The sequence below is a fragment of the Pristis pectinata genome, chromosome 19, assembly GCF_009764475.1.
Source record: "Pristis pectinata isolate sPriPec2 chromosome 19, sPriPec2.1.pri, whole genome shotgun sequence".
In the NCBI taxonomy this organism is placed as follows: domain Eukaryota; kingdom Metazoa; phylum Chordata; class Chondrichthyes; order Rhinopristiformes; family Pristidae; genus Pristis; species Pristis pectinata.
In genome coordinates, this window is record NC_067423.1 from 5141560 (window position 1) to 5153900 (window position 12341).

General features: G+C 44.7%; 1 protein-coding gene across 7 annotated transcripts in view; it reads left to right on the plus strand.

The window, feature by feature from the left end:
- Positions 1-4974, plus strand: part of upf2 (UPF2 regulator of nonsense mediated mRNA decay) — a 104944-nt gene extending 99970 nt beyond the window's left edge. For 5 of the 7 annotated variants that reach the window (XM_052033431.1, XM_052033429.1, XM_052033433.1 and 2 more), the window contains exon 25: positions 3537-4971. Coding sequence is in view for 1 of the 7 variants with exons in the window: in XM_052033437.1 (XP_051889397.1) it covers positions 3537-3546 (10 nt within the window). In the remaining 6 variants the exon portion in view is untranslated. Of the gene's footprint in view, positions 1-3536 lie in introns of all 7 variants that reach the window. The other 2 variants (XM_052033434.1, XM_052033437.1) reach the window with 2 other exon arrangements.
- Positions 4975-12341: the final 7367 nt, after the last annotated feature.

The window sequence follows — 12341 nt, forward strand, 5'->3', positions numbered from 1 at the left end:
TTTGAATACTTTGATATATAGGTGCATCTTGTGCTAATCATTCTTTGATCACACAATGTATTTCAGGTTCAGCTTTAAGAAGCACGTTACTTGAGAGATTAATAATCGACAACCCTTATAGATCCCACCCCCAGACTCTAATTTTGTTTCATTGTAATAACAATCATTCCCATTCATTTCATCTGCTACAATTCTGGAGGCTTTATAAACTAGATATGGAATGATAGTCATGTGCAGCATAGAGATCTCCCTTTGCTTGTATCTCAAGGTCTGTGTCTGCTGACCAAATAGCAAAAGGGATGACACTGCCCAAAATGCACTCTGGAAAGTGAGAAGGCATTTTAATGTTTCAAGTTCAAATCTTTGTATCTGTCTCTACAAAACTGATGGATCAATGTCTCGGTGTTTTTTGATTTCAATCCCGGGACATGGGTGTTGCTGGCACCGCTGACATTTATTGTCCGCCCCTAGTTGTCCCTAAATTGAACCACATTGGTGGCTCTGGAGCCACGTATAGGCCTGACCCAGGTAAGGACAGACGGTTTCCTTTCCTACAGGACGTGACTGAGCCCAATGGGTTTTTATGATAACCAGGTGGTTTCATTGTCACTGTTATTGAGGATAACCACTTTAAAATTCCAAATGTATTTAAATTTCCTAGAGACTGTGGTTGCATTCAACCTCCTCTCATGTGGATCAATCAATAGTCCTGAACTCTTGATGCTAGTCCAGAAACTTAACCACTTCACTACTGTTACACCCCAGGTTATAGAACTTCTAGATCTGAAAATAATTATTAAAAGACCAAGCCAAGTGAATCAAAAGTTTGAATCCTTTGACATAAAATTAGCTTTAACTGCTTCTTTCAAAGTTTTTATTAAGTTAGGATTTTTAGCTGTTATTACCAAAATTTGTTCAGGGATCTGGAGCCAAAGAAATGGCGCTGGATATACATTTGTTTAGTTGCCTTGTCTGTTAACTTGATGTGATTGACTGGGTAATGCCAAAGTGACATGAGAAATCTCTGAATATTGTACTAAATTTGATTAGAAATTATTATTACAATATTCCATTGACTATGACTTAATTTTCTGCAGATCAAAGTCCTTTGATGCTTGACAATGTTGCCTCTAGAGCAGGTGATGCATTTGAAGGATACATGATCATTTAAATTCTGTTTAAAAACATTGACCAAAGTGCAACATTTGATGTTCGGCTTTGAGGAGGAGACTAGATTGTTCATCAATCCTTTTTTGCCCAGTATTGACCAGTCTTTTGCTACCAATGCCCAGCACTAATCTTGCCATTGCTAAATCATTCAGCTTCACAAAGCACACGTTCAAGATGTGTAAAAGAAGTCTGAGGTACCCAGTATCACAGTTGTAATCTGCTGTTCAGTCACATTCTGCAGCTGTTGTGATCAGCAGTGGTTAAGACATGGGAGCCAACTCGTCGAACATGCTTTAAGAAAGCTTTGTATTTGTAGTCATCCTTCCAAAAGAAGGAAACCTCTCATTGCTGAGAAGATCCCATGCAATATTCGGAAGTGGAATTTGGTATCAAAAACCCGAATGAAGAGTGATACTGGAGCTTTGCAGCTATTTCTAATGCATAGAAAGTTATTGCAAAATGTTGGGTTTTTTTTAGTTAATAGGTAACTAATGCTTTGGTAAGATGTTGGTGAGAAGCTGCGTTGTGGGTTGATTTTGTCATAGACTGATCTGTGTTGCATTCACAGAAATCTGGGGCTTCTGCGGTATGGGTAGTTAATCGCTAACGGAGACTGTATTCCCAAATAACTGTCCTGCTGCCAATAATGTCAACAAGAGACTGCAGATGCTTAAGTCCATAAGGCATAGGAGCAGAATTAGGCCATTCGGCCCATCGAGTCTGCTCCGCCATTCAATCCATGGCTGATTTCTTTTTTCAACCCCATTCTCCCAGAACCCTTCACCCCTTTACTGATTAATTCCTGGAGCAAAAAAACAATCTGCTAGAGGAATTCAGCAGGTCGAGCAGCATCTGTGGGTGGGAGGAGGAGGAGTTTTTGACGTTTCAGGTGGAGACTCTGCGTCAGGACTGAGGATGGCGAGGGAAGGTAGCCAGTATAAAGGGGAGAGGGGGAGGAATGAGCAAGGGGCCGGTAGAGGACAGATGGACTGAGGAGGGGTGAAGGGCGATGGGCAGAAGGACCCAGGTGGGGGAGGGGTTGTTAGGAGAGGACAGCAGGTGGGTGATAAGCGGAAGGGACAGGTAGGTCCATGTGTGAGGAGGGGAGGGTGAAGGTGGAGACAGGATGGAGGGTGATAAGCGGGGACACAAAGGTTACAAGTAGTGATGAGTAAGGAAGATATTTTGTGAGAAATGTTCTGCTCTGTCCATAACGTCCATGTTTTTCATGCAAAATATTTCCCAGATAATCGCAGTATAATTTCTAATGTACGTGTGTAATCTCCTAACGTTGCACACTGATTCATCTTCTCCGAGTGTCCTATCTGTGGAGTTCCGAGACCTGCTTAAATAAACTGACTACTGGTTCCTTGAGGGCAAGTCCAGGGTTGATTTTCAGAGTAACGATCGGTCTTCGCACCCCAGTTTCTGGGAAGGAAATTCTTCTTATTCCGAGCGGTGCCATTTGTTGTGGGTGCAGATGTTGGGTGAGGCAAGGACTAGTCTTCGTTGTGGTGCTGTGTGGTTGGATAGTCTGTCCTTTTGAGGGCTCTTGCACTTGAGGGAGTGGATTGGGCATCCTGTAGTCTGCATAAATGTCAAACATTCTCCTTGCAGCACCAGAGACCCGGGTTCAGTCCTGACCTCCGGTGCTGTCTGTGTGGAGTTTGCACGTTCTCCCCATGACTACATGGATTTCCCCCGGGCGCTCCGGTTTCCTCCCACATGCCAAAGACGTACAGGTTGGCAGGTTAATGGCCCCTGGTCTGTAGGTGAGTGGTAGAATCTGCGGGGAGTTGGTGAGACTGTGCAGAGAAAAAAATATTTACTGTAGAATTAGTGTAATTGGATGGTTGATGGTTAGCATGGACTAGGTGGGCAGAAGGGCCTGTTTCCATGCATTCTGACTCCGAGATAATTGGAGAGACAAAAGCACTTCATCCCTTTTTTTCCCCACTTCTCCAGGACAATTTCTAGACATCAAGTATTCCACCAAAGGAGTTGGCTCCAATTGAGAGAGAGAAGGACCTAGTCCTCACTGATCTTTGCAGCTTCCTGACATCTCACCCAACGGTGCACAGCTGTTAAAGTGGGCGCAGTTAGATGCAGAATGAGCTTAAATTTGGGGACAGGTGACTGATGTAGTTTACTTAGTATGCAGATTCGTGTAGCAAGAACAATGAGCAGATAACAGGTCAATGTCTGTGCAATTTCCTCAAACGTCTTTATTCAGGAGAGGAAGTGCTGGGAGGGGAGAAGAGGATATTGGAAGAGAAAGCCAATTGATATTTTGTAATTGTTTCAAGGAATACATTTTTTGAATTTTGTCAAATCAGTACTTTATTGATCTTTTTTATCATTTACAGGCGACGTTGATGTTAGTGACAGGTGGCACTTTGACTTGCCCTCATTGTCTCTGATATCAAAGGTATCTGAGTCCTCCCATCGAGAGCAGTGGACACACCTCACCATGGCTGTCTAGAGATCAACACGTGCCTGGTACGAGCCAGGCCTTGAGCAGACATTGCAGCCTCCGACAATAGCACAGAGTGGCTGGCAGGCTAAACAAAACAAGAATTGATAAAGCATCTACGGCAGCACTCCTCAGTTTTAATTCTTATACACCTTTGGCACCTTTTTAGAATGGGAGTGGAGATTGTGAGGTGGCCTATGTGTCAGTAAGTAGTAAAAACAGCAAAAAAAAAAATCGGATCCATTTAATTAAGAACGGGACTAATTTCTCAAGTCAAAAATGTTTTGACTTTGTTCATCCAAATCTTCCAACTCTTTAACTTCTGTGTGAATGTTAACATTCTTCAGTATAAAGACATTGAAATCTGATATAGAACTGGCCGAAGGAAGGGAGGAGAGTTTATTCTTTTTGTTGAACAGAGAGTGCAAATCGATTTATATATTAAACAAATGCCAAGCAGCAGCAATCTTTTTCTGAAGTGGGAGGGTGGGGTTAAGGTAACACATACCAGGAGAATTAAATTGGCTGGAAGTTTTAGTGTGAGCTTGGCTGTACTTCTGGATGATGGGGTAACAAGTAACTGAGCTGAAGTTCCCAGATTCTCTTCTATTTCTGGGCACTTCTCAACATCAGTAATTTCTTTCCCCACTTAGGTTTGAGTTTTAAAGGTTTAAAAAAAAAATTAAAATCCCAGATTTGCAGAATGTCAAGTCTATCTTAACAGTTGCTATTAACCAGTATACTTGGCAGTGGAAAACTGGTGTTAAAGGGCAAGGAAACAACTAATTCTGTTTTTTGCATTCAGTTTTTGGAATTTTTCAAATATTTGTAAACTTTAACTTTTTTTTTGCCGGTCTTCTGGCAATACAGATGAAGTAATCGAAGGCTTACTGGGTTTTGGAATTTTTGCACCAAAATTGTCATTTTGGTTGTTAGCACGAGCACAGTTGTCAGCGAAAACCATTTGCTTAAATGTGTTATTGAAGGTATGGATATGTGCATCATAAATGTCATTTTTTTTAGCAAATTACTTGCAATAATTCTGTCATTTCCGTTTAAAGCTCGCCATTGTTTGTTTCTTCTGTTTGAAGTACCTGCTTGTACAATTCTTTGCAGAGGCTAAGTGTAGAGTGTATGTTTGGCTTGACGAGACTGCATGGTCTAATTCATGAGTTGCTATACCTTTTGGCTGTTGCCCTTCTTGCAGTAAAAAAAGAAAGTTGTTGACCTCAATGAGTTTCTGCTCAGACTCTTTGTGCGCACGTGCACACTAAATATTTTAGAACACAACCAGGAGAATGAAAAGTTGTCGGTAAACTCTCAAATCCCGGAGAAAATTTTAGTCGATCTTATTTTAATCTAAATCGTCCTTGACTCAATAAAGGCTTCTTAGTCCAGTTGGATTTGATGTGTGTCCCCTCCAAGTAAGCGTGTGTACAAAGTGATCACACCCAGAGTGTGCAAAAGTCATTTGCAGTAATCCACTTGATGCTAATTGCAAGTTCTCACTGCACTGACTGCTTCAGCAGTTTATTGCAGAGTGCAGGTTAGGACCAAAGTAAAAGCACAACCAAACATTGTTCAGTCCTGTACATCACACAACTAGAGTCAGCATAGCATTTCTGTGCTAACCATGGGCTTCAAAGGGTTTCAGGAACTTGCAGAGCTTTTACACATTCTAAAGCCCTTGGGTGTAAAATAAATTGCCAGAGGAGTTCTTGGTGAGATTGCACACTAGTATTTCACATATAGAACCACAAGAATGAAAGTTTCCTTTGTCAGTTCTTGGCTCACCAAAAGTTTGCTGCATATGGAAAATCCTCCAATTATACTGAAGTCTGTCCAAAACAACTGGGAAAGTCAGACAGGTAAAATTTTGTTGGATACAGAGTGCAGAGTGTTCTGATCCTCGTTGGGACACAACTCAAAGGTGCAAGCTAGCAGAAGTGTAGGGCCAGGCATCCTTAAAGATTGAAGGGGTGTTGTGGGAGTTTAACATCAAAATAATGTGACAAGTTTCTTCCTGCTTTCCTAATTGGAACCAACCTGGCCCTTGTTGCTGTCAAAGGTTCCAATCATGAGTCCATTGATGAGCCACCCTGGTGTGATAGGCATCAACAGTACTGCTGACCTTGAGCATCCAGTAGTTGAGTGTGCTGGATAAAGTTCCAGTTTTCCATCACACACCCCATGTTTAACACAGGGGTATCCGGCACCTCACAATCAAACTAAATGTATTGGTGGGCTTTAGAGAGCTGATAAATGTGGGTTTGAGGTTTGAGCCCACACTCGGTGGATGGGAGATGTTCGGAACACAACCTCTGTGGTGAATGGGCCAACCTGGTACAAAATGGCGGTAATGAGACCGGATGCCTTTGCTCAAGCAACCCAGGTTTAATCCCGACCTCTGGTGCTGTCTGTACTCATTCTCCCCGTGACCACGTGCCTTTCCTCCGGGTGCTCTGGTTTCCTCCCACATCCCAAAAATGTGCTGGTTGGTAGGTTAGTTGGCCGCTGTAAGTTGCCCTCCTTAGTGTGTGGGTCAGTGGTGGAATCTGGGGCAGGTAGTTGATGGGAATGTGAGGAGAAGAAAATAGGATTGATGTAAAGTGATAGTTGATGCAGATTCGTGAGCCTTTTTCTGTGCTGTATGACTGAAAATGGCCATGCTGTTTAATGACCCTTAATGAAATGGATTTCAGCTCTTTAGTAGAAAATGTCAACTGTCCTGAATAAGTCAATCAAGGAACATTTGGTGCAGAAAATGTATGAAGGCATCAGGTGTGTTCTTGGTCGGGAACTTTGTATATCACACTGAGCCTGAATTGGAAGGGTTTGGGTCGACATCTACACATCTTGTACCTGTTCCTGTGGGAGTTGTCTTGCCCAAAGTGGCCTGCAATGTGGAAATAATTCACTCCCCTTCCTTAATCTGCCAGCAGTTCTGGACCTGCAGGCTGAATGCAGCCCAAATGATGCACTTCTGTGGCCCGTGTGGGTCACGGATACAAAAACCTCCTCCCCCTACTGGTTCCATCCACCCACCCACACACGTACACAGTTCCCCCACAGATTCTTCCCCATCTCTCCCCCCCCCCAAGATCTGGTTCTGGTTCCATCTGCCATACAGCTCTCCCCTAATGGTTCCCGTTCTCGCCTCCTTATCAGAGTCCAGCACCCGTATCACTTTGTGTTCCTGCTTATCTCCCTCCAGCAGCCGTCTCCAATCTTCACCCCCCCCCCCCCTCCCTCCACCTCACTCCATCTGCCTCTCCATATTGTTTATTCCTCTCTCTGTCTGCCTCCATCTATGATCCACCTGCCACTGTCGCCTAAATCCACCCCCTCCCCTCCCAGGCAGTACCTGCCTGTCGTCATATGCCCCTCCTCAGTCCACCAATCATCTAGGACTCCTATCTCACCACTCTCCTATTTATACCGGCCGCCTCTCCACTCTCAGCCCTGATGCAGGGTTTCGACCTGAAACCTCGGCAATTCCCTCCCTTTCCACAGATGCTGCTCGACCCACTGAGTTCCTCCAGCAGATAGTTTGTTGCTCCAGATTCCAGCATCTGCAGTCTCTTGTGTCTCCAAAACACTTTTTAAATGGGTAGATAAGTAAGCTGTGTGGGCGGCATCCCACACAAGACATTGAACTGCAAGTGTGACCAATTGCTTGAGAAACCCAGTGCAGGAATTTCACCCCCAAAATTTCTACTGGTTAACGTCCTGCTGCTGGCCACTGCCTGCTGAAAGTTGCATGTATCTGGATGTCGGGTAAGTACCAGGTTTGTCTGAGCTGTGACCTCCGGTGATAGAAGCACCATTCTGGCACTTGGATCAAAAAAGGTGATTGCCATTAGGATGCAGTTATGGATTATTGCAGCCACTTGTACATCAAAATGAACAGGCACTTTCAGGAATGGAAGAGGAGAAAAGTCTGCTTTGGGTTTGGTTTTTGACTATCCAAAACAAAAGGAAAAGGTTGTGGAAGGATGAAACTGGTGATTCTTCAGTTATTGATGTCATTCCTCGTGCTACAGCTGCAAATGCAATATTAATTGGCTGTGAAATAGTTTGGGATGTATTGAGATTATCAAGGGTCCTACATAAATCAGTCTTTAACTGCATCATATTGACTCATTCCCTTTTGCTTTTTCATTTTTTAGGCTGCATGTTTTAAATTTTTAAAGCAGTTTAAAACTCATGGTTCCAAACCCACAATACTTCCAAAGCGCATATAGAATATTCGAGCTGCAACTGAGTGAGTTTATTCGGGTAGAGGTTCAATGCACCCGCCCTCCCTTCTTGCATTCTGTGGTTTGTTTTGTTTTAAAAACTACGTCATTCAGGGTTGAAAATGACTGTTTGCAGGTTGCTCCTGTGTTTGTGGGTTAGGCTGTTTCAGTTGGGAGCACTTGCCTCAGACTCAAAAGTTCCAGGTTTAAATCTCACTCTGGAAACTTGTTCACAAAATTCAGGGCTGGTCCAGTGTGGTTATCACTTATTACGTGGTTAGTAAGTTTACAGATGATACTAAAATAGGTGGCATAGTGGACAGTGAAGAAGGTTCTCAAAAATTACAGGGGGATCTTGATCAGCTGAGTAAGTAGGCCAAGGAATGGCAAATGAACTCAGACAAGTGTAAGGTCTTGCATTTTGGAAAGTCAAATCAAGGTAGGACTTTCACAATGATGGTAGCACCCTGGGGAGTGTTATGGAACAGAGGAACCTTGGTGCACAAGTACATGGTTCCCTGAAAGTGGAGTCACTGGTAGACAGGGTGGTGAAGAAGGCTTTTGGCATGCTGGCTTCCATCAGTCAGGGCATTAAGCATAAAAGTTGGGAGGGTCATGGTGCAGTTGTACAGGACGCTGGTGAGGCCACACTTGGAGTATTGTGTTCAGTTTTGCTCCCCTGCTTTAGGAAAGATGTTATAAACTGGAAAGAGCACAGAAAAGATTTACAAGGATGTTGCCAGGACTTGAGGGACTGAGTTATGGGGAGAGGTTGGACAGGTTAGGACTTTATTCCTTGGAATGTAGGAGACTGACTGGTGATCTTATAGAGGTGTATAAAATCATGAGGGGCATAGATAGGGTGAATGTACTCAGTCTTTTTCCCAGGGTTGGGGAATCGAACTGGAGGGCAGATGTTTCAGGTGAGAGGGGAAAGATTCAATAGGACCTTGAGGGCAACTTTTTACACAAAGAGTGGTGTGTATATGGAACGAGCTGCCAGAGGAAGTGGGTGAGGAAGGTACATTAACAGTATTTAAAAGACAGTTGGACAGGTACATAGATTGGAAAGGTTTAGAAGGTTATGGGCCAAACGTGGGCAAATGGGACTAGCTTGGATGGGGCATCTTGGTCAGCATAGACTAGTTGGGCCAAAGGGCCTGTTTCTGTGCTGTATAACTCTGACTCTATAACTCAGAAGAAGGCCATTTGGCCCATCAAACATGCCAACTCCCAGCAGAGCATTTTCCTCAGTCCCGTTCGCTGTAGCTGTGTAACTTATTGTCCCTCGCACCTGCCCATCAATCTCCTTTGATTCTTATGCCACCCACCTACACTTGGGGTAATTTACAGCAGCCGATTACCTACCAGTGCTGCTTTGGGATGTGGGAGGACATCTCGGGGGGGGGGGGGGGGGGGGGAGGGGGGGGGGGGGGGGGGGGGGGGGGGGGGGAGAATTTTTCACACGGAATGGTTGGAATCTGCAGCTACTCTCAGAACATCTGAGGAGCATCCAGACAAGCACTTGCACCACAAAGGCATAGAAGGCTGTGGACCAGCCGCAGATAAATGGGACTGGTATCGATCAGTACAATGGTCAGCATGAACACAGCCAAAGGGCCTGTTTCTCCTCTGTACCGACTCCATGACAAGGCACCCAGACGGAAACCCATGCAATCGCACACAGAACATGCTGACTCCAGACACTGCATCCAAAGACTAATGGAACCTGGGTCCCTGGAGCTGAGAGGCAGCAGAACTAACCGTTGTATCACCACTACTGATTGATTGCTGCAACTTCGGAATAGGATGTTTGGACACCTCTTGGATGGATAAAATTAATCCCACAGAAACTATCTCGAAGAGGAAAGGGCAGATTCCACTGCTGTCCTGGGAAATAATTATCCCTGAATCAACATTCAGTGACCAGGTAACCTTTTAGTTCAAAGCAGCAGCGACTCTGCATATTAGCTGTTGCATTTCCAACACTGCAGTGACCGCTACACTTTAAATGTAAAGTACATTCTGAAAGGGTCATTGGAAGATATTATTTGTAAAAAAAAATTTCATAATTGCTGAAATATTTTACTACACACTTCTGTATGTGAACTTGCGTTTGACTTCTGAGCTGATCGACTTCTTCCTGCTGTCATAAGATGTATATAGGAGCAGAATTAGGCCATTCGGCCCATCGAGTCTGCTCCGCCATTCGATCGTGGCTGATTTTTTTTTCAGCCCCCATTCTCCTTCCTTCTCCCGTAACCCTTCACCCCCCCCCCCCCTTACCAATCAAGAACCTGTCAATTTCTGCTTAAGTACACCCAATGACTTGGCCTCCACCGCCCTCTGTGGCAACGAATTCCACAGATTCACCGCCCTCCGGCTGAAGAAAATTCCTCCTCATCTCAGTTTTAAAAGGACGTCCCTTTATTCTGAGGCTGTGCCCTCAGATCCTAGACTCTCCCACTGATGGAAACATCCTCTCCACGTCCACTCTATCCAGGCCTTTCAGTATCTGGTAGGTTTCAATGAGATCCACCCCCCTCATCCTCCTGAACTCCAGTGAGTACAGGCCCAGAGCCAGCAAATGCTCCTCATATGTTAACCCTTTCATTCCTGGGATCATTCTTGTGAACCTCTTCTGGACCCTCTCCAGGGCCAGCACATCTTTCCTTGGATAGGGGGCCCAAAATTGCTCTCAATATTCCAAATGCGGTCTCAGCAATATTCCTCAGCAATGCATCCTTGCTTTTCTGTTCTAGTCCCCTCTGTCATTGTACTAAATTTAACATTCCCTATCGGCCTCCCATTATACTGTACGATTTTACAGTGGGGAAAGATTGTCCCTCCACCTGCAAAAATGGGCCTCCTTCACTCTCCAACTCCCTTGTGACTCTCACAAATTGCTGGAAGGTGTCTGGCATTTGCCTCAAAAATGAAAGCTTCATCTTAGATCAAGAGGCGGCATTGTCTGGGAATTGTTATTTGCAATTTTTTTTTAATTTCAAAACTAAATTGTATTTATAATAAAATATACAAAAGAAGAACACAGTGCAAAGCTCTTTACGTTCTTTGTGTCACAAGAGATTCTGCAGATGCTGGAAATCTGGAGCAACACACACAAAATGCTGGAGGAACTCAGCAGGTCGGGCAGGCATCTGTGGAGGGAAATGGACAGTCGACGTTTTGGGTCGAGACCCTTCATCAGGACTGGAAAGGAAGAGGGCAGATGCTGGAATAAGAAGGTTGGGGGGAGGGGGAGGAGCGCACACAGGCAGGGGAGAGGTGAGTTCAGGTGAGGGAGGGAGGTGGTTGGTGGGAGGGGGCTGGGAATGTTGTGAGAGGCTAGGAGGTGATGGGTGGAAGGGGCAAAGGGCTGAAGAAGATGGAATCTGATAGGAGAGGGCAGTGGACCATGGAATAAAGGGAAGGGTGTGGGTGAGGGGCAGGTCAGGACAGGAAAGATTTAATCCTTGACCACACAGGTTAAATTGATCAAGGATCAATGTTCTTAGTATCATTCAGTCTATATGTTCAGTGTTGCTGCTTCTATACATTATAGTGTAGGCACTTTTTTTTTGTTGCACATCCCACCATGCCACTTGTGGCCTCCTGGGCTGACACACCCTTGAAGAACATAGAACAGTTACAGGCACAGAACGGCCCTTCGGCCCACAATGTTGTGCCGACATAGCTAATCCCTCCTACCTACAGAATGTCCATATCCCTCCCATTTTCCTCTCATTCATGTGCCCAATGAGTTTGCCTCCACCACACCTATCAGGCAACACTCCAGGCATCCACCACTCTCTGAGTGAAGGACATGCCCCTCATGTCTGTTCTGAACTACCCCCTCTCACCTTAAAATGCATGCCCTCTGGTATTGATTATGATGATGATATATCTTATTGGTCACAAGTACATCGAAACATACAGTGAAATGCACCTTTTGTGTAGAGTGTTCTGGGGGCAGCCCGCAAGTGTCGCTCGATAATGGGGAAAAAGCTTGTCCACCCTACCTATGCCCCTCATAATTTTATACACTTCCAACAGATCACCCCTCAGCCTCTGCCGCTCCAGAGAAAAGAGCCCAAGTTTGTCCAGCATCTCCTGATAGCACATGCCCTCTAATCCAGGCAGCATCCTAGTAACCGTCCTCTGCACCCTCTCTAAAACCTCGACATCCTTTCTATAGTGAGGTGACCAGAAATTGTGCAATACTCTAAATGCAGCCTAACCAGAGTTCTATAGAGATTCATCATAACTTCTTGACTCCTATACTCAATATCTTGATTAATGAAAGCAAGCATTCCATAAGCTGCCTTAACCACAGTCTACCTGTGTAGCCACTTTCAATGAGCCATGGACTTGCACCCCAAGGTCTCTCTGTTCTTCAACACTGTTAAGGGTCTTGCCCTTAAGAATGTACTGCCCTCTTGACATTAGTCCCACCAAGGTGC